Genomic DNA, 22384 nt, shown 5'->3' with positions numbered 1-22384 from the left:
ATTTTTAAATCTTATTCCAGCTTCAGTTGAATGTCACAGTCGAGCAAAAAGCTCACGTTGTTCTTCAACAGTAACCACGTGTGTTTTATCGCAGCTCGTCGTCTTTCTTTGCGTCTTAACCACCGTCCACATCGTTTCGGCGTCAAAGCTCAGCTCTTTCCAAACGGAGCTTCTCGGCTCGTCTGGTGGATTATTTGAACAAGTATCGCAGAAACACTCGGCCAGTTTATCCTTCGTGCTAATGCAGCTTTAGGTCGCAGAGAGCTCATTTTCCTGGAGAACTCTTTCTAGGTTGAAGATATTCAGAAACTTTGCTTGCAGCGTTGAGTTTCTGCGGCCAACATGATGCTAACTTTGCTAACAGGACTTTCTGCCACATTTACACGTAGATCAGAAGAATAATCAAGTAGTCGTCAACGATTAAATTCATCACCAGCTACTTGGATAATCGATAAATCGGTTTGAGTCCTTTTTGTAATGGAAAAAAAGTCGATCATTTCTCATTAAATGTGAACATCTTTTCCTCCTCTGTGACAGTAAGCTGAACATTTACGTGTGTGACGCTGCAGCTCTTAGAACAATATTTTTCCTGCGGCTTCGCCCAAAAGGAAGCAAGAATGACGTCCGATCTGTGTCCATGAACCAGACAACACGCGTTATTCATGGTGACGGATGTTTTCTGCAGCGTCACGTCGCTCACATCAGGTTTTGTGTTTGCATGAACTTCACTGACTGTAAATATCCTCGATGACAATACGGTTCGTTTACAACACGGTGTTCACTTTCTAAGGAGGCGCAGTTTGTAATCATCACATCGGGCTTACGCAGTTCAAGGTTGCCAGAAAAATCTCCTACCAGTCGTCGTTTATTGGTGCGTGATCAATAAAAACTAAATATTATCAATCGATAAAACATTTATTTTTCTAAAACTGAACGAGTTAAATGTGAAATGCTGGTGCACATCGACTGGGAGACAAGATGCGATAACAATAATAACAATAATATAAAAAATAAATACAATATTTTACAATAATTAATTTAAAAATACCAAAAACAAATATAAGTCCACGTTAGAAGTAAGTTATAATATTACACAAGCATTAAAAAATACAGAATATTACAAATAATCATTAAAAGTCATTAAGCGAAATTAACGTACGTCGATAAAACTGAAAAATTCTAACAAGAAAAAATGTTTTGAGCAATAAAAGAAAATTATAAAATAAGATAATTAGTCTGCAGTTACAACTGATTAACTTTAACACAGCTCTTCATCGGCATCGAAATGTAGGAAAATGTGACTTTTTTTTAGGAAAAAAAAATCCCAAAATTAACATTTCATTTGTGCATTTTCATGGCAGCGACAGTTATTAAATTAAAAATTAAATGACCTTTAATGAGCCGTGATGTGCTCAGATGATAGAAAGACTTCTGCAGCTCGTACTAATTACTGATGAATTACTGATAAATTGGTCACGTGTAACCTCAGTCCAGGTTACGAAATAATTTGATTAATGAGGTTAATCGTGCTGGAAGAGGACAGACCTGGCAACCCCAAATCTCTTCTTATGGCTCAGACATGAATAAATGATGCGTTTACAACCACAGACTGTATAAAAGATGGACGTAGCTACCGTGACGTCACCCGTTGGTTTCTGCACTGAGAAAATGAAGCCAGGGTTTTGCTACTTCCTGGTTGACATCTTGGATTTTTGGAGCCAGTGACGCAAAAATCGTCAGAGGGGGGCGGAGCCATAGGAGCAGCGATTGGTCAGATGGATTGAGAGGCAGGCCCTCTCTGCCCGCCCACATTTACCGCCTTCTGCTCGCTTCATCTGTATGGTCGCTGCCGACTGTCAATCAAGCCAGCCACGCCCCGCAAAATGTTGATGATTTTTAAAAAATTCAGTACTGATTTATTTCCAGATTGGCCACCTGATCTCTGGATTTGACTATGAAAACTAATAAGAACAAAATCCTGAGCTGTAGGAATGCAGTATTTCATGATCTGTGACCACTTCTTTTCCAATTCCAGTCTATGGGAGCCAGGGCTTTTTGGAGCCAGCAGCTGGTGGACGTAGTGATATTGCAGGTTTTTGACACTTCCGGGTTGGCTTCATTTTTCAGGGCCGGTTGCTACGTCCATCTTTTATACAGTCTATGGTTACAATATTTCGTCTTGTTAGAAAGTGACACCAGAGTTTCACGCTTTAACCCTCTAATGTTCACGAGCGATGAGGAATAATGTTTTTGTGAAGCTAACCTCTGTGTGACTTGAGTGTCATTAACCTCCACCGAGCTCCCTCCACCCTTCACCTCTGACCTCTGACCTCTGACCCCTCACCTCCCTGCATGTGGGTGCAGCATGAAGCGAGCCAGCTCTCTGGGCGTTCTTAACGTGGCGGACAAGGCTGCCGTCGACCACTACCAAGTAAGGAGAAAACATCTGCAGAGGGTTTGTTGTTCAGCCCGGGAGTGGTCCTGTAGAGAGTAGAAACACAGTGAAGGACAGAAACATGTCACTGGTTCAAAGGGAAAAACAGCTTGTTGTCATTAACACAGCAGCGTGCAAAGGTTTTGGGCACCTCTGGTCAAAACTTTCACCGAACAGATGGTTTCTAAAAGCTGAAGATATTTAATAATTTAAGCTTCTTTATGTTTCCATCGTTTCCAGTTTGAACCCTTACTGGTTTTTAGGCCACGTTTACACACTAAAGACAGGTGTCGCAGTTTGTCGTAAAAGTCGTAAAAGCAAGAATTGTTTTTACGTTTTCAAGCATTATGGAGTAGTGAGAGCGCCAAATTATAAAAATAAATCAATTTTTAAAAAAATAAATAAATAAAAGTGGAAATAAAAAGAAGAATAAATAACATTTGTTAAAAAGGTTTTGTGGCAATCTCAAGCGATATTAATCAAAAATGAATCCATAACTTATTCGTTTTTTTGTTACTTTTTATTATTTCTTTATGTTTTTGTATTTTTTAAATGTGTTTATTATTATTTTCATTTTATTGTTGTTGTTTTTTTCGACATTCCTACTGCACACATTTTTCTGCACATATTTCCTTTGCTTTTAAAGCGACATAAAAAAATTAAAACACATTAAAAAAATTAAAATAAAATCATATTTACAGAAATCATAATTTAAAAAACTAATAAATAAAAGTAAATAAAAATATTATATATTTTTTAATTATTTGTCTTCATATTCTATTCAATTTTCTTAGCCTTTTTTATGGATTAATTTTTGATTAATATCACTTTCTATTGGCACATAATTTTTTTACAATTTTGTTTATTCTTCTTTTTTTTCTACTTTTAATTTATTATTCTTTTATTGATTTGTTTGTGTTTTTTGATTTTGTTTTTTATTATTTATTTATTAATTATTATTATTAAAATTTATTTAATTATTATTTTCATTTTTATTGTTATTTTTAAATGTATTTTTTACGACATTCCTACTGCGCACATCCTTTGCTTTTAAAGCGACAGTATAAAAAATAAATTAATTAATTAATTAATAAATTAAATTTAAAAAATAATTTCAAGAAATAGTCATAATTTAAAATAAATAAAAATAAATAAAAAAATAAATCATTTTTATTATTTTATTTTATTTGTCTTTATATTTCTACTTTCATCAGCCTTTTCTTTTACGGATTCTTTTTTTTTTTATTAATATTGCCTTATATTGCCACATTATTTTTTTATTTTATTTATTTGTCTATTTATTTCCACTTTTTATTTTATCATTCTTTTGATTTATTTTTATAATTTGGAGCTCTCACCACTCCGTAGCGCATTAGCAGCAGCTGCAGCTGAGTTTCCAGCTGTTGAGGAGTCTTCCTCTAAACGTATATATTAATACCTACAGAGTAGAATTCCTGAAGTTCTGTCATGATTTTTAGGTTTTTCCACTCGTAGCGCCCCTGTGAAGAACGTCTGATGTTTCTCGTTAGCAGCCATTTTTAAATCCCATCAGCAACTGAAGACACGGCGACCCGACACCTCCTGTCTACCTTCTGTCAGCCGATTCCTGCTCCGTTAGCATCAGTTGTTTTGTTTCTACGGGTTTGACGGCTTTGACTGTGGACGTCCACGTCTTCATGAAGCTGTACGACTGTGAACCGTCTGATTCAGCTCCGAGGTTTTTGGTAAAAGCGTTTCTCTCGGGGCGCCCAAACTTTTGCACGCCGCTCCATTCGTTTTTCCTCACCATAAAAATCGTACAAAACTAAACACTAATCCTGCTCAACATGTTGAAAATAACACCTCATGTGTAACTTCTGGACATCATCCATCATCTTATGCTCACCTCGCTGCTAATCAGAGCACCTACGACCACTTTTACCATCAAGTACAAACAAAAATATCGTCTTGTTTCAGCTTCTCCAACATCAGGAGTTTGTGGGGTTTTTTTGCACTTTTTCATCTAATTTCTTTTTTTTTCTCCCTCCAGGAACGAAATAATCGTCTGAGGAAGAGCCGCGACCTGAGCGCCAGCCACACCGACTTGGCGCGTTGAAGGTCCTCGAGCCCAACTCCGACCGTCCTCGCTGTAAATAGCTGTTCGCTTCCTAAACTCCACCAAGTGCTCGCTGTACAGGTCTTGATCTTAATCTTTGCACTTTCGGAGGTGTTTCAGAGGGTTTTATTTTATCAGAACATATCGAGGAGTGTGAACGTACGGCGGCCTGCTGGTGGTTTCCGTCCGATCGTATGTGCGCGTACTGTATGTAAATGTGTGCTGGTGTTCGTTTTTAACTGTTGTTTTTTTTTGTGTTTGTTTTTTGCCGTGCTTGTATGAAGGCAGACGCAGAGAGGAAGTTTTAGTCTCGCAAACTTTTCTGACGCGGCAGCTACGGAAAAAAACGGCATGACGTGCAGGATGTACGGGCAGAACGGTGCTTCCTCTGGAGATAGACGACACGATGAGGTCACAGAAACATCATCATTTGCAAGTGACTTCGCATTAAAAGAACATCATGATGAAGTACATGTTCAGTTTCTGCCAGTAGATCCTTTTGAATCCTGCACACTGGTCCAGTTAGATTTGGACGCACAAATACAAGCTATAAGAACATTCTGTCATTTTGTAGTTTTCGCGGACTGTAAACATCAGTCGTCAAAATTCCCTTATCAGCGTCTCAGCTTCACCGTTTTTCTAACTCGAGGTTTAACTCGACCAGCGCCTCTCAGAAAATGGTTTAATTGGACTAAATCTGCCTCCTCTGCACTGAAAAACTGTCCACCAATGACGTCTTTCTGTAGGCCGACCCGGACGTTAGCTTAGCTTAGCTTAGCTCGGCTCCGCGTTCGCTCTGAATTTGGTTTCATTTAGGAAATACACGGATGTTTTACAATGTTTAAAACCCGTCGAGGAGCCTTCGTCTTCGCTGCTTCTGAACCTGTTCCGTCCTCGCGTCGGTTGAAGATTTTCTGATGTATGAAGTTCTGTGTTTACATTTGGGGTTTTATAAACGATGTGTTTCGCGTCTTCGCTGCTCCGGAAAGTTTGTTTTTATTTTATTTTTTATTTTTTTTAAAATATATTTTTCTGTCAGAAGCCTCCAGAGCGGTTCGGTTTATTGGCACGTGAAGGCGGCCGACTCTTTCTCAGGACCGAGGCTCGCGTTTGTCGCCGCGAAGCTCACGTCACGTTTCCAGACAAAACTTTACCAGGACGGTAGAGTCGAACCAAAAAAAAAAAACCCGAATTATTTAACCAGCAACAGGCAAGAGTCTTCGGTAGAGATTTAAACTGCAAATAATAAATATATATATTTGCTATCACCAAAACAAGCAGCGCTCCTTCTGTTAGCTGGATTTAGTTCAACAGACACTGTAAACCAGAGGTTCACGGCTGGACGTTGTGCATCACACAGATCCAAACATCAGTACTGAAGGATTTATCACAAGGATGTAAAAGTTAAACCGACTGATGTAATCTTTGCTTGAAGCTCCTTGATTGTACGCCCTTTTAACTGAAGCTCACAAGGCACAAGTGCTGCTTTTTAAGGGAAATAATGAATATTTAGCACATTTATTGTCTTATGCCGGTGACCAGCTTGAACACAAGGAAGGTTAAAGTTCACTTAAAGCCCCTTAAATTCACACCCAGGATCAAGTGCCTTCTTAAAAAGCGCCAAGAGCTGGAATATTTATTTTTGTATGATTAAAGTTGCATTTATTTTACAGTCAGACAGAAAAAAACGACAGTAAATGTAAGTTTAAGAAGCAGCAAACTATATTTTTTGGGCTCCACAGCCACTGCAAGAGACAGTTTCTGCATTTGTAGAGGCTAGAACTTGTCCTTTTGGGAACTTAGTGAATAAAAATGCAAATAATTAAAATGAAAACAACATGCAAGTGTCTGACAAAAGCAACAGAAAGGGACAATTCATAGCAAAAGCCCAAATAATGACATAAAACACTAATACATGTGTTTTTCTACTTTTACTAAGATGCTTTACAGATATAATACATTTTTAACAAGCAAAACTAAGGACGCCAAAGTACAGTTTCGGTCTAAACAAACTACTTTCTTCTTTTGGCTGATTTTTTTTTTGTGTTTAATTAGGAATTGTCTGATCAAATCAAAATTACATATACTGGGCGAAAAAAAGCCACAAAGTTTTTTTTTTTGCACGAGACATAAATGCCTTGAAATAACATATAAAAGAAGGAATTATAAAAAAATTAAAAATAAATAAAAATATCTGAATTTACAATTTTTAATTTCCTTTTTTGACGTTCATAATTTTTCTTAAAATGTAAAAAATCTGAATTTTCTTACATTTAACAAATTTTATAAATCCAAATTTACCTTAAATCTGATTTAAGACAAGAAATATAAGAAGGCAAAATTTTAGAAAAACAATTAAAAACATGCATCAATACGATTTTAAAAGAATATCAATAAAAATCAAAGTAGAATAAAAAATATAAAGATGTGAACTGAAACGTGGATTAAGGTGTCGACCGAAACACGTTTTTTTTAGGGCTGATAAACTCTGAAAATGAAAATCTTGGAGTCAAAATTTAAAATACGACAAAATAGAAAGCTTAATTTAAATGCCTTAAAAGAGACTTTTAAAACATTTGTCCTTCAGTGTCGATGTTTAAGATGAATTAATCATAATATGAGAGCCGATATTCACTGAAATGTACTTTGATAAAAGACAAACAGAAATATCTTTGATCATCCAGTTTGTCCATCAGTTTGTTCACATGATAAATCTCTAAAAGTTTAGTTTATTGTGCAATAAGACAAACTCTGTACGTCTTACAGTTATTATATCTAAATTCAGTAAACATTTAATATTTCCTTCACTTTCTGTTGTCATTTCCCAAACAGCAACGCCCTGAAATGTAAATATTAAAACTGCAACTCAAAAGATTTTTTTTTTCTTTTTTAAATGTCGAATATCTCATTTTAGGATTTATTGTTTTCTTTTTAATGCTGGTTTTATCGTTGGTGTGTTGAAGCTTCGTGATGACCGTTGATCGGTCTGCTTTTTATCTTGTCTTTACCTTCTTAATGTTTGAGGCACATAAATGTAAAGCGTCTCGTGGCTGCGACGAACCGAGCAACAAGGACGATTCAAACGCCCGAACAAATCCGTTAAATCTCCTAAATTCCAAATGTGGTCGACACACAACACAAGTAGGTCCACAGCTGAAGTAGCACTGAAAATGAACCACTACTGCTCAGATGTAAATACCACTACGGTTTAAAATAGATCCTAGAATCCCCTCTTTGGTGTTCTTCAGAGGATCATTTTAAACTTTGCAGCTAAAAACAAAACGCCTACACTTGACTAAATTTAAGTTAAACCGGAAAATTGATTGAAAAATAGGCAACTTTTAAAAAAAATACAATTGAATTTGTGAGCAGTCTCAAAAATACTGAATAAATGCTGCAAATTTTGCAGTTATCATTTTATTTACTTAAACATTTTTTGTTTTTTTTCTAAAGGATGCAGACTATCTTTATTTTTTTTTTGCATTTTATTTAGGATACATGAAGGTGTTTAAAATGTTTTAATTCCACCCTTCGTGTAAATAATCGTATATAACCACCAAATGATCACCGTTGTCCATTTATGGGTCACATTTGCTCAATCAACGGTCAAAGTTGCCATATTTTACATCAAAGTTGCTCACTTATATGGCAGATTTTCTTAATTTAAGGTTAAAGTTTCCTACCTTTCTGTCAAAGTTGCTCAATTGTAGGTCAAAGTTACCCAATCTTACATCAAAGTGGCTCAATGATAGGTCAAAGTTGCCCAGTTATGGGTCCAAGTTGTTCATTTATAAGTCAAAGTTGCCCAAATTATTTCAAAGTTGCTCAATTATAGGTGAAAGTTGCCCAACTATGGGTCAAAGTTTTTCAATTATAGTTCAATGTTGCCCACTTTTATGTCAAAGTTGCTCAATTATAGCTCAAAGTTACCCAATTGTATGTCAAAGTTACTCAGTTGTAGGTCAAAGTTGTCCAATTTTATGTCAAAGTTGCTGAATTGTAGGTCAGAGTTGCCCAATTATGGGTCAAAGTTGTTCAATTATAGGTCAATGTTGCCCGATTTATGTCAAAGTTGCTTAATTACAGGTCAAAGTTGCCCAATTGATGTCAAAGTTGCTTAATTATAGGTCAAAGTTTCCCACTTTTATTTCTAAGATGTTCAATTATAGGTCAGAGTTGCTCAAATATAGCTCGGAGTTGACCAATTGTGGGCCAAAGTTGGTTAATTTTAGGTAACGGTTGCCCAACTATTTGTCAAAGTTGCCCAATTTATGTCCAAGTTGCTTAATTATAGGTCAAAGTTGCTCACTTATGGGGTCAAAGTTGCTCACTTATGGGTCAAGTACAGCTCAACTGCAGGTCCAAGTTGCCCAACCTGTTGCCGTGTGCATCACTGCTGTGACATTGTGGAGGACAAGCTTCGGACATCGACTTGTCATCGCGATAAAAAACAACCTTAAAATCCTAAAAACCACGACTTAAAATCACAAAATAACTCCTGAGCGACGCCGACGTGACGTAAACTCGGGACTTACCGAAGCGCAGACGAGTTCTGTTTGAGTTCACGCGTTTCTCGTTAAAGCAGTGAAGCTAAAAACCTCTCAGTTCGTCCTTTTGTTGTCGTTCTGGTTTTGTTTTTGTGTACGTTTGTGTTCCTGACTCCTGCTGATTTGTGGAGCGGTTCTGTGGACGGTCGCTGCTGCTGCTGTAGATTCTGGGGATTCATTTTTATAAAGAAAGATCGTGTTCATGCGGCCGTTCCTGCTCACGGACCGATAAACGGCGGGAACAGACGGATGAACTTTAACTCGACGGCACCAGAAGGAGAACATCTGAGCAGCTAACATGCACCGTAGGAAAAAAAGAGCCGATGATCTGATTCTTTTTTCGGTTTTTACAATCTCTTCCTTCGGCAGACGGTGCGGTTTTTGCAATTTTATTTAACGATGAGTTACCGTAAATTCATAGCATTAAACCTTAATTCAAAAGTTTCATCTAGTACATAAAAATATCAGGTTTTTTTTTTGTGAAATTGCGACAAATTTGCGGATGTATTTAAAAATTTGTGGTCAGAAGCAGAAATTTGATTTTACTAATTATCTGTAATTTCACAAAATAATATGTTTGTTTTTTTTAAAAATCCAAACTAAATTGTAAGAACAAAAAAATCTATCTTTTTTTTTTTTTTTTCTTCAGCAGTTTAGGTGTTTAGAAGGTTAATTCAAAGGAGGTTAAAATACACATCTGTAATGTCCCATAAATAACTTCAGACTCTGCTGAGTAACCATGGCGACGCGTTGGATGCTGCGTCTTCCTCGGGTTCCGCTCCACAACTCAGAAGAATTATAAAAAAAACCAACAACAAACGCTTGAATGTAACGTTCTTCTAAGAACATCTCCGTAAACTGTCCCTCCGTGATCAGTGTGTGCGAGCAGTGAACAGACGTTCCTCCGTATGAGTCCTCGCTGCGGTGATTTAATGACGTCAGAGGGCAACGAGGTCAAACTGAGCAAAAGCTGTGACACAGTCGAGGAAATGGTCGTTTTAGTTGCTCTCCAGCTGCACTGCGATCGAGGAAAGTTGGTCTGCAGATTTGTTTGGTGAGCAGAAGTGATGCTTGTTCAGCTTTATTGTATGTGAAGAATAAAATGGTCAAAGTCACGTTGTTCTGTTGTGTGGTTTCTGAAAATCTTTCCAATAATCATAAAAAACATCATCATCATAAAAGTTGTACTACTAATCTAAGTAAATAGACAAATATTTAGAGGTATTTCTAAAAGTATTATTGTACAAAATAGTAATAATAATAATAGGCAAATACATTTAATTAATGGATCAATTTTTATTATTATCGTTATAGTAATATAATAATGACTTTAAATAAAAAGACATTTGCTTGAAAATAAAATTCTATTTATTAATAATGATAATAAGGCAGTTTTAAAATGTTTTTTAATCAGTTTGATTTATTAATATCTCTATTTAAACAATTTGGCTTTTGCTTTTATTCATCTTTTACCACCTATTTAAAATTATTGCTTTTTTTGTTTTTTTTTTAAACAAATGATTCTGCCTCCGGTGTTATTGAATTGAATTTCCCTTCTGGGATAAATAAAGTATTTTTCATTTCATTTCATTTCATTTCATTTATTGCTCATTGCATTTATTATCGACTTAATGAGACATTATTGGCTCGATTCATGACATTCATGAATGAACTGGGACGCAGCTCCGGTTCTGGTGTGGGAAAAAAAAAGGTTTTGTTTTTATTGTTTTTCATTTCTGTGACATTCTGTTTGTATAAAAAGTACAAATACAGTCTTGGAATTATATTAGTAATAAAAATTACTGTTGTGCTTCTTTCAGTAATTAGTTTAACCCTTTTACATAATATTAAGAATAATAATAATAATAATTGTTATTATTATTATTGTAGTGGGCGGAGTGGGCGGGGCTACAAAAACCAAAACACTCCACTTCACCAGAGCGCCACATGATCGGATACCTGTGCTCTGATTGGTCGAGCGCCCTGTCAGTCATCTCGGAGGGCGTGTCCGGACGAGAGTTCGCTGAGGGAGAGTCCGCAGAAACGGCCGCAGAACCAAAATGTCCGCAGTCCCCGACGGGAAGAAGCTCGTCCGCAGCCCCAGCGGGCTCCGCATGGTGCCGGAGAACGGAGCCTTCAACAGCCCCTTCTCCCTGGACGAGCCGCAGTGGGTCCCGGACAAAGAGGTGAGGCGGCCGGAGGGGGCGAGCGGAGCCGAGCGGGCAGCGGCGACAAGCTAGCTAGCATCACGCGCTCCGGCGGAGTTTCAAAATAAAGGCCGCTAAATTAACAACGAGAAGAAGGGATTTAATCAGAACGTAATATTACAGAAAATGCTTTTGTTCTTTTTTGTGCTTTTAGATGTTCTGCACCAACCCAAAAGTTTTAAATGCACACACACAATCCTATACTCCGTTATACTGATGAAGACACACGGTTCAATATATAACATTTATCCATCTACAGGTGTAAAAAGTCAAAATATTGCTCGAGTCTTCTACAAAATTTGAGCAACTCTGACCTAAAATTGGGCATTTTTGACCGATGATTAAGTAACTTTAACCTGTAAGTGAGCGCCTTTGACCTGTATATTAGCTGCTATGACCCCTTATAGGGCAACTCTGACCTCAAATTTGACAGCTTTGCTCTGAAATGAGGCAGTTTTGACACATAATGGGGCAACTCTGACCTACTTCGACGTATAATTGAGTAATTTTGACCTGCCGCTGAGCTTCTTTAATCTGTAATAGGACGACTGTAACACAAAATGAAGAGATTGGACAAGTTTGACTTATAATTGAACAACTTTGTCATGAAATTAGGCAACTTTGGTGTATATTTGAGCAACTTTGATCTAAAATTGAGTAAATTTGACCTGTTATCGAGCAACTTGCCCTCATTTTGAACCATTTTGACCAAAGATTTAGCAACGTTGACCTAAAATTTAACAACTCTGCCCTGAAATTAGGCAACTTTGATGTATATTTGAGCAACTTCAACCTCAAATTAAGCATCTTTGACCTAAAATCTGATAACTTTGTCCTAAACTAGGCAGCTTGGACATAAAATAGGGCAACTCTGAACTAAAATGAGGTAAATTTTGCATATAATCGAGCAACTTTACCCTAATGCTCAGCCATTTTGACCTAAAATTGAGCAACTCTGAAGTAAAAACGGCCGTCTTTGACATGTAATAGAGCAACTCTGATCTCTAAATGAGCTGCTCTGACTTATTATGGGGCAACTTTAACATAAAATTGAGCAACTTTGACTGACATTTTGACAACTTTGCCCTGAAACTGGACCGCTTTGACATATATTTGAGCAACTCTGACCTAAAATTTATTGAACAACTTTGACCTGTATTTGAGCAACTCTGTCCTTAAATTGGACAAGTTTGATGGGCAGTTTACTTTTTAATTTAGTATATGTTGTCTGTTATTATAGATTAGCATTTATTTTGTGTAGCTAATGGAGGTCCCAGAAAGTCTAGTTAAAGAGTTTCACAAGTGCTGTCCCGTTTACAGATTCGCGATTAGAACTTGTCTGAGCGTCTCATGGAGAGGTGACGCGCTTTTATTTTGGAAACAGCGCAGCATCCGGTGTGTTCATGCTAACGCCGGTTAGCTCGCCGCGGCTCCGGACGTCGCTGTTGGCCCCCGGACTGGGCGTCGCAGGCTGTCACGGCCAGCCTGGCAGCGAGCACTTAGCTAACCAGCTAGCTAACAGCTGAAGCTAGCCGTCAGAACTTAGTTATGGCGGTTATCTCCGCTGGAGGGGCTCGTTAAAGTGTCAGCTCCCCCGTGAGCTAACAGATACACGTAGCCTGTGTAGCCGCTTTGCTAGCTGTTGATGCGAAACTCCGTCTGTGGCTCGCTGAGGCACTTTGACCGCACTGATGTTAATCATTTATTACCGGATGAAGCTGCGAACTCTGTGCGATAGTCCGAAAAACATGTCCCCCACAAAAAGAAAGGCATGAAAAAGTGATCTTCATGAGGAACTAGTGAAGTAATAAGTGCAAAGTCTAGGTTGTCAGACTACAGTAAATCCTCCTAAATGTTGCTTTAAAAAAAAAAAATCTTGAACAAACTGTGCTTCTCTTTTGCAAAAGGGCTGCAGGAATAAAACCATGATATTAGCAGTAATCTAGATTAGAGCTGCACATACATGCACCTGTGGAATCCAGTGAACAGATCTGTCACTTTTAGTTGTCAAAAAGGTTATAATTCCACTTTATGTTGGCGATAGTGGTTAGTGGTGGAGGTGTGATGGACTGCATTGTGTCGATAAATGTCCCTAATGTGCTCACTGATGTGAATGTACTGGACAGAATATTAAGAACACTTGATGTGCTCTGACCCCAAGAATTCACATGAAGTAGAATTATTGCCTCCGTGTGAACGCACAGGAGCTTCATAAAAGTAGGATTTGTGGCCGTTGTTTTATATTTCATCAGGCGTGAAAGTGTGACGTGAATCAGGACACATGAACTGAAACACATCATGATACAAACTCTGTTTGCTGCTTGAAATCTTTTAAAGTTCTTGTGCCGAGGTTTTCTGAGGAAGTTTGGGATTAATAAAGTTCTGTCGTATCTTAATTTAGGATTTTACAGAGTTTTGATTGACTTTTAGAAATGATTTTCCTTAAGATGCAGAGATTGCCAACGTGCAGAAATCAGTTGTGGGGCGAGATCTTCGTCACGAGTCCCACAATTAATTGAAAATGATCAGCTGTGATGCTGCCATTTTAAATTAGTAGAAAACGGTACATGCAGATAAATTTGCTTGGTTTCATCTTGAGCTAACCTGACGTTAGAAAGCTTTATTTCACTTCCTGAGCGGAGACTAGAAGCTTCTCTGTGCACAACTAAGCTAGCTAGCCTCCACCACCGTAGCCTGCACGTGAGACGTTTAGGGAACATCAGTAACTTGTGGTATGTTTTTACCTTCAGTTCCTAGTTTTAAGATGTCATTTAATTTAGGTTTAATTGCATGAATATCTTGAAGTGATTAACTTCAACTGTGCTGTCTTAGCTTCGGTTTTCCTGCAGCAACTGAGCGGAGACCTGAGGCTTCTCGGTGCACAGCTAAACTAGCTAGCGTCTGCCGTAGACAGCATGTGAGGTGTTTGGGGAACATCTGCATTGTTGTGTCTCTCGATAAGCAGATGTTCAGCGAGTGAGGGCCACAATTTTGTTCGTGTTTAGCGTCGAGGAGGTGCTCTTAATTTAATTATAATAAATCGTGTTATTAGCAGGAATGTAGCCAGTAAAGGCAGAGCTCTGTTTGTTTTTTATTAATGTGAAGGTGCAAACTAAGTATTTTGTCTCTCAGATAAAAGAATGTGCTCAATACTAACCAAAATAATCACAGTTTATCATTTTGTCTGCAGCTCTTTGTCAGTTGTATGGAAATATTTCGGCTGCGGAAAAAAAAAACAAGATGTCAAGCAAATGTGGCTGATTTGTTTGGTCGTTTAAATCTGCCAGTCAGATCTAAATGTCATCCAAAGCAAAACAAAAATCCTAGTTTGGATACCAGAGCTACATCAAATGAGAAATAATAAGCAATGCTTTAAAAAAAACATGTTTTTATTTTCTGCACTCGACCACAAAATCCGCCCAATCTTTCCAGAACGATTAATTCTTTCCAAGTCACGCGGTGAAACTTTCTTCATTTTTTTTTTCACGTCGCAGAGGAACAAAATAACGCAGTTTTTTGCAATATTGTGCAGCCGTAGCTCACAAAATCTGTTGATACGTGATCAAAAGTCAGAACGAGCTGAATCTGCTGGAGTCAGCATGTTGCCTAACTTCCTGTTTTCCCTCCTTTCCTGTCCTCCAGTGCCCCAGATGTATGCAGTGTGACACCAAGTTCGACTTCATCAGAAGAAAGGTCTGTTTTGTTTCTCTGCATCACTGATGAGTCACAGAGCCGAAACGTTTTACCGAAGAGTTCTGAAACCTGAGAGGAGTTTTTTTTTGTTTGCTTTGGCGTGAAAACACATAGAGAGTTTCTCTTTCCACTCGCATAACAAAAACTGTAAATCTGTCACTCTGCTCGCTTATTTTATTTTTGGATTTGCCAGGAAATAACGTGTTTATAGTTAAATCGGCTCACCTGGAACTTTTCTTATTATCTGTGTGGACCTGACATAATCTGCGAATGATTGGATAGACGCGGTGTTATTCACTTCTCAGCTGTCTGGAGGTTTTTGCCCAATTATTTTAGTTTTTTTGAACTTCCTTTTCCTTTAAAGAGCAGAAAACCAGATCTTTTTTTAGCGTCCTGTTGCGGCAGATGGTCCGTCTTTCCTCACTTTTGCTGCTAACAGTGAGAGATTGAGATATTTTTATTTAAACCAGCTTCAGAGATTTAAAAATCGCTTTCTGGCCCAAATCGACAGACTGTATTAGTCAGGTTCCAACAGAAAACTACGAACACGTCGTACACGTTGTCAGAAAGAAAAAAAACTGAGTCTCTGCTCATCATCGGGCATTTGAACAAACTCAAATACAAATTAGAAAATGACAAATTTACCTATTAACAACATCCATCCATCCATCCATCCATCATCTCTACACCTTAATCCTCACTAGGGTCGTGGGGGGCTGGAGTCTATCCCAGCTGACTCAGGGTGAAGGCAGGGGACACCCTGGACAGGTCACCAGTCTATCACAGGGCTACACTTAGAGACAGACAACCAAGCACACTCACATTCACACCTACGGACAATTTAGAATCACCAATTAACTTCTGCATGTTTTTGGACTGTGGGAGGAAGCCGGAGAACCCGGAGAGAACCCACGCTGCACGGGGAGAACATGGAGACTCCATGCAGAAAGATCCCGGGTGTCCTCACCGGGACGTGAACCGGCGACCTTCTAGCTGTGAGGCGATGGTGCTAACCACTGAGCCACCTTGCAGCCCCGTTTATTTTTGGCAATTTAAAAAAAAAAAAAAAAAAAAAAAGAAGCGATTTAAAATCTATGTTGCGATTTTAATTTTAATTTTTCCATGAAGAACAACCCGTCGCACATGTTCAGTTCCAGGAGTGCTGGGAAGTTGGGAACCTCGTGATTTTTTCTGTTTTACTCTTGCTCGCTCTGATGAATGGTGTCATTTTAGTAATTTCTTGAAAACACAACATGTCTTTTAAACGGCTGCGACTTGTTTCCGGTAAATCTGATGCATGTTTTCCTGCAGCACCACTGTCGGCGGTGCGGCCGCTGCTTCTGCGATAAATGCTGCAGCAAGAAGGTGGCGCTGCCCCGGATGTGTTTCGTGGATCCGGTCCGACAGTGTGCCGAGTGCAGCCTGGCGTCCCAGAAAGAGACGGAGTTCTACGACAAGCAGCTCAAAGTGCTTCTGGGAGGTGAGAATTCACTCATTCATTCACGTGTACTGGTGCGAATGTGGCTGATTTTCTACTTGTTTTAAAAAGTTGAATCATTTTTTCCCCCCATATTTGAGACTAATTAATGCTTCTAATTTGTTGAACATGCAGATTTTTCTACATTTTCAAACAAATCGATGGGAATGTGAGAACTTCAGTTCAAAAATATTGGATTTTTAAAAGTTGTTTAAAAGTGTTTTTAACTTGTGCTCGCTTTAATCATAATTTTACATGTTTGTTTTTTTACATAAACGCTCAAAGACGCTTTACAAAGTGGGAAATAAAGAATAAAATGGAGAAAGGAACATATAATGTCTACATTTTAGAACATTTTTGGCCAAATCTATTGTTGCATCATTTTAAGTGAACAACTTGAGCCTCGTACTTATGATGAGATGGTGAAGTTTGGTGTCTGCATAAAACTCGTTCATCTTTTTTAGTCGTGTGCATCTTTATGCAGATTGACATTGTGCTGTAAAATATGTACAAAATACAGGACAAATGTGTGCAAAAAACCCCAGCAAGACCAATCATTTTTAAAAGAATATTCTGTTATAAATCAGGAGTCGGTTCGTGATCAGACAACTTTTCCTGACCACTGTTTTCACTGCTGTTTTGAAGATAAAAGCAAAACTCCTGGACGGTTCGATTCAGAAAAACAAAAGCCCAGAAGCCCGACGCGTGGTTCTGTTTCGTCTCGCTGCTTCCTCGTTTACATGTTTTCACGATTTCGTCACGTTCACTGAAAACGAAACAGAAGCAAACAGAGTGCCTCCGTCCGCCCTGATCCATCCGTCGTGCAGCTTTGAATGCAGTCGGGCTCCTCGTGAAAAATCCATCAGCAGCCGGAAGCACGTCGAGCTTCATGTGTTATTTATCCATCGTAGAATTATCAATGACTCTGGGAGGGAAAGCTGGCGAGAGATGGAGACTCCATGATGAGATTCTCCGTCTGAAATCACCGGCAGCCTTCTGCTTTTTATCACAAACCATCGACATTAAAAGTTATTTTAATAAACGTACATTTTCAATTTAGATCAATACATCAGATGGCTGTTCAAGCAGAAACATCTCAGGAACTAATACAACAGGATGAGTGATGACTTCGGTCACACGGTGTCATCGTTCAGCTCCACTTTATTCAACATACTGTGTGTTTTTGATGAGCTGTTATTCTTTTTGTGTGTGTTGTTGTGGTGAGCTTGGTTTGTAGACTGAGTCCTGCTTCATATGCATTTTGTTATGATGTAAAACTCGGCATAACTTCATTAAATACACTAAAAAAAATAATAGAAAGTATAAAATGAGGAATAATATAGTGTATATACACATATATATATAAACAGAACACAGAAACAGCAGCGTCGTTCCATTTTCTTCTTTTTTTTTTTCCAAGCACTGAAATTTGTTTAAACGACAACATCTCAGGAACGATTAAAGATAAAAACATGATATTTTCACAGGTATTTGTCATCGTGTCATTGATTTAGAATCTGATGAATAACATCAGACAAGTAGATCAGATAGTCTCTGATTATGGGTGAGTTGAAATGTGATTTCTACTTTTTTTTTTTTTTTTATTAGTCCGTCATGACAAGTCCCAGCTTTAAACGCAAACAGCTGATAATGTGGACGTCAGCCAGTGATTTTTACTGAACCGTACGTAGCTGCACAAAACAAAACACGTAGAATAATTCGTGGTCACAGAAATGAAAGGAAAAAAAAAGTTATTTTCATTGAACTTTTATCACAGGTTCAGCAGGTTTGACAAGTCGTAGCACAAAAACAGAAATATTGACGACAGTCTGATCTCGGTGGTTTTAAAATGTAACGTATAATTAAGACATTTAATTGAAATTAAGGGAATATTTTTAATTTTATTCACATTTCATTTATTTGTACACCTACAAAGTGGGCTCCAGAAATAAATACAATAATAACAAATACAAAATAGAAAGAAATATGTATATATTAGTCTGAAATTTCACAGATATTATTATTCTTTATTAATATCCATATTTTCTGCTATCCGAATATCAGGTAAATCAGAGATGGTGTTTTCAGATGGACGGGTTTTTCTGTGTTTTCATTACCACTCGTGTTGATCATCTGTCAGGAGTTCAGTGTTTATTACCTGTTTTCTGACGCCAGGAGGAAACTTCGTCGTCGTTTTGGGAACTTCGGAGAAGTCTGAAACCATGACGTGTCGCCTCTCCAACAACCACAGGTGAGCTTTTAATCCCAAAGAAACCCCGAAACGAAAAAAATGTTAAAAAAATTATCAAAATGACACGATTCGTCGCAGCAAGAAACAGTAAAAACTGAAAAAAACTGTCGTCGACGTGCAGTTCTGTTGTGGAAAAACGATCAAATCTGAGCCTGAAATTATGGTATTTTAAGAAAACGGCCTAAATTTATATCTTATTGAAGAATTTAGAAATTAACAATTTGTGCCCGATTCTGTAAAAAAAATAAAAAATAAAACAAAACTAACCATCAGCTTCACATACAGTCGTCCTCAGATGTATTCATCCCCTTCCATTAAAGAAAAGGCAAAACTCACAATAGTCACTCAAATAATTAGAAACTGAAAAAAGTAACAATAACTAAAAATTTGCTAAATTATAATTTAGTGAAATAAGACGTTGCTTTTGAACTGTAGTTGAAAAGAATAATTTTTTTAAAACAAACTAAACTGTCAAAATATTAGTTTACGGGTCCCATCATGCTTGTTTGCTTGTGTGTTGTTGTTGTTGTTGTTTTTTTAAAAAAAATATTTCAGTTGAACCACAATCCAAAAGCAATGTCATGATATTCATTACATTTTTATTATGATTACTTTTGTTAATTTCAACTTATTTCAGTGACAGCTGTTTGTTTCCTTCTTTAATGGGAGGGTATGAATACGTTTCAGGACGACTGTAAGAGTGACAGGAGTTTTGAGGTTTTCCTTTTTAACTGCAAGCTGTGTTTACAAAGAGCAGAGGGGAGAAAATAAATGTGAAATAAATCTGAGGTAGCTGAAGGAAAATCTGCAGCATGGCTCAGAAACAGTGAACAGACAAGGAAGTAGATGGACGATGTAGCTGAAACCAGAACTTTACGCACACTGTATAAAAAGACACACAACCGTTTTTTTTTGTGTGTTTTTTTTCACTATCTGACATTAAATTTTACGGAACCCCGGCAGGGACATGGAGAAAGAACAAAAACAGGGAGAGGGGAAAAAAATGGAGGTACCTTCTGCAGGATCTTGCAAAGGTCACATCAGTCTCATTGGATGCTTTGTGAAAGCTGTGCCTCTTGCTAAGCACTGCTTGAATGTCTTTATATTTTAAAACTCAAAACTTTCATATGTATATATGCCAAAGTATATACAGTCGTGACTCGATAGTCCGACCCTTAACAGTCCTAAACTTTGCTATCCGACAGGTTTTTAGGAAAAATAAATGGAACCCATAAAAACAGCCTTAACATAGCGACAGCCTTGGATTCTGACTTCAACATGACATTTAATGTCACCAATCAGGATGACGGCGTATTATCTGACTGAACAATCCACAGATTGGCTACGTTCACACTGCAGGACTTGATGCTCAATGAGGATTTCTTTGTGAGTTCGTTCACATTTCCAGTTAAATGTGACTTGTTTGTGATCTGCTGTGTGAACTTCATACGACCCAAAAGTGTCCCGCATGCGCAGAAGAGGACACAACGACGTCACACGCAGCGAGCATGCTCAGTGTTTATGGAAGTAAACATGGATGGTGGCGGCGCTGCCACCAGTACTGAGTACACGAGTACTGTCTGTGCGTTCTGGACACTTCCACCCCGTCGGAGCGCTGCCTCAGGGTGGAAGCGTCCCCCGACCGCGCAGAATATTCTCACTGTGAAACGTCTTTCGACAGCAGATGTGCAGAGACTCACAACCGGAAAATTGTCATATTTTGTTTTTGTTTTGAGTCATTTAAAACGCGTTTCAAGGAATTTTTAAGCAAATCTTGGGTCAGTCAGACAGAAAAACGCAAAACCGCAAAACAACAAAATCTAATAAATTACAGCTTTTGCCTTTTCTTTTTTAGTGATTTCTGTTTTAGACATTTCTGAGTTCTCTCTACTTGTTCTGTTTCCATGTAGGTGCAGGATTTGGACATGTTGTAGTGAAAAATTTGCCAACAGTGAGTAAAAATGTGACAGAAGACGCTTTGGAGTTTAAAAGGTTTAAGTCACTTCAACCAAAATACAGAAAACTTTTTCTCGTGTTGCATCTTTTGGTGTCTGTTCGTTTTAACGTTTTGTTGATTGATTATCGATTAAAGAAACCCGTCAGAATTTCTCTCTCGTCTGGATCCAAAACAAGTTAATAAACAGGCATGAAGAGCCTGACATTGACAGAGATTTCACCAAATGTGCTGTTAAATCCTTCACATGTGTTAGTTTTATTCGTTCCAGTCAGATTTTCAGTGATTTCTGACTCACGCTTGTCGTTTTTCTGACCCAAACATCAGGTATCTGTTCCTGGACGGTGAAACCCACTTTGAGGTCGAGTTGTCTCGGATCTCCAGCATGCAGATTCTGACGGACGGGACGAGTCCAGGAGGTGAGCGTCTGTGTGGGAGGAGAAATACAAAAAAAAAAAAAAGTGCTCCAAACCAGAAAAAAAAAACAATCATAAAATTTTAATTACAGAGGATTATTCTCTACAGCAAGAAAAATCACCTTTTATTTCTGCTTTTTCTTCTATAAACGATGAACCTAAACTTGTTTTTCCCCTTTGAGTCACTAACGAAGCTTCTTGATTAACCTGTTTTTTTCCCAAACTAACCCTCGTTCTTTTCTTATGCTGCCTCCTCCGGACACAGAGAGCGATATTCACACTTACACCAGTCTGCTGGACAGTCAGTACCTCTTCGAAGGTCAGCTCGGCTTCGCTCCTTGTCGTCGCTCATCCGGTTCACGTCTGTTTTGCACCAGCCTGCTTTGTTTGACTCCCAAAAGCATCGGCGTGGAAAATCCGCATGTTTCGTAACGTTATGGTCGCGATCGTGACGGCTTTGACCTGATTTGATTAGTTGATCAGTTTATTGGCTGAAAACAAAGTGGACACAGTCTTGGTGAACTTAAAGTGTTTTCCCTCACGACTAGCGTGCGTTAGCCTGCATTGGAGGCGTTTACGGAGCATCGCTAAATTGTAGCAGCCAGGTTCAGGTACAATCCCTTGACTTCAGGTAAATCTGACAGTAGATCCTCTTATTTCACTCTTTTTCAAGTAAATCTTGATCTCACAGCTGTCTGACCTGCACTGACTGAGCAGAGACTAGAAGCTTCTCTGTGCACAGCTAACTAGCTATCGTGCGTTAGCCTGCATGTGAGGCATTAAGTAATATTAATTTTTAGCCTGTGAGGCGTTTTGGGTCTCGTTTAATTTCTATTTTGTGTCTAGAAGATGCTCTGAATGCAGGTGCAGATTGTTTTAAGTCTTTTTTTATGCAGATTTGTAAACCGATAAATTTTCTCAATATTCGTCAATTATTGATCAGTTTATTGGTTGAAAATAAAGTGGACACAGTTTTAGTGAACTGAAAATGTTTTCCCTACAGTCACACTGGCACCAAAAATTGTGATTTTTCTCTTTTTAAAAGCCAAAAATAACCAACGTTTCCCTTTTATGACCACCGCTGCTTCAACTTTTTTTTAAAGTTGAGCCTTTAGAAACCAACATTGTGTCGCTGTATGTCGACCACATAAGGGTCGTATTAAATCATCAGATTTCTCCGATTTGCCTGAAATTTCCACAAGGTATTTATTAAATTTTTGCTCGATATATCAAATACTTTCCGATATACTTTTTTTGTAAAAAGTTGCCCATCGATGCACTTTCAGCAAGTTTTTTTTTTTTTTTTTTTT

The 22384-nt window shown here is 38.1% G+C and overlaps 2 protein-coding genes across 3 annotated transcripts in view; both read left to right on the top strand.

The window, feature by feature from the left end:
• The window catches only part of klc1a (kinesin light chain 1a), a 72429-nt gene extending 65028 nt beyond the window's left edge, over positions 1-7401 (top strand). Inside the window, exons 15-16 of one of the 2 annotated variants that reach the window (XM_008278219.1) lie at positions 2365-2431; positions 4464-7401. In XM_008278219.1, coding sequence (XP_008276441.1) covers positions 2365-2431; positions 4464-4529 — 133 coding nt within the window. In that variant the 3' untranslated portion in view covers positions 4530-7401. The remainder of the gene's footprint in view (positions 1-2364; positions 2432-4463) is intronic. The other variant, XM_008278220.1, reaches the window with a different exon arrangement.
• Positions 7402-11073: 3672 nt separating this feature from the next.
• Positions 11074-22384, top strand: part of zfyve21 (zinc finger, FYVE domain containing 21) — a 19883-nt gene continuing 8572 nt past the window's right edge. Inside the window, exons 1-5 of the mRNA XM_008278217.1 lie at positions 11074-11262; positions 14926-14976; positions 16288-16456; positions 18629-18704; positions 20986-21077. Of these exons, the coding sequence (XP_008276439.1) occupies positions 11137-11262; positions 14926-14976; positions 16288-16456; positions 18629-18704; positions 20986-21077 (514 nt within the window). The 5' untranslated portion in view covers positions 11074-11136. The remainder of the gene's footprint in view (positions 11263-14925; positions 14977-16287; positions 16457-18628; positions 18705-20985; positions 21078-22384) is intronic.

The sequence above is a fragment of the Stegastes partitus genome, unplaced genomic scaffold (assembly GCF_000690725.1).
Source record: "Stegastes partitus isolate 25-593 unplaced genomic scaffold, Stegastes_partitus-1.0.2 Scaffold119, whole genome shotgun sequence".
In the NCBI taxonomy this organism is placed as follows: domain Eukaryota; kingdom Metazoa; phylum Chordata; class Actinopteri; family Pomacentridae; genus Stegastes; species Stegastes partitus.
Note: the sequence above shows the minus strand (reverse complement) of the source record. Positions and strands in the feature narration are given on the sequence as shown.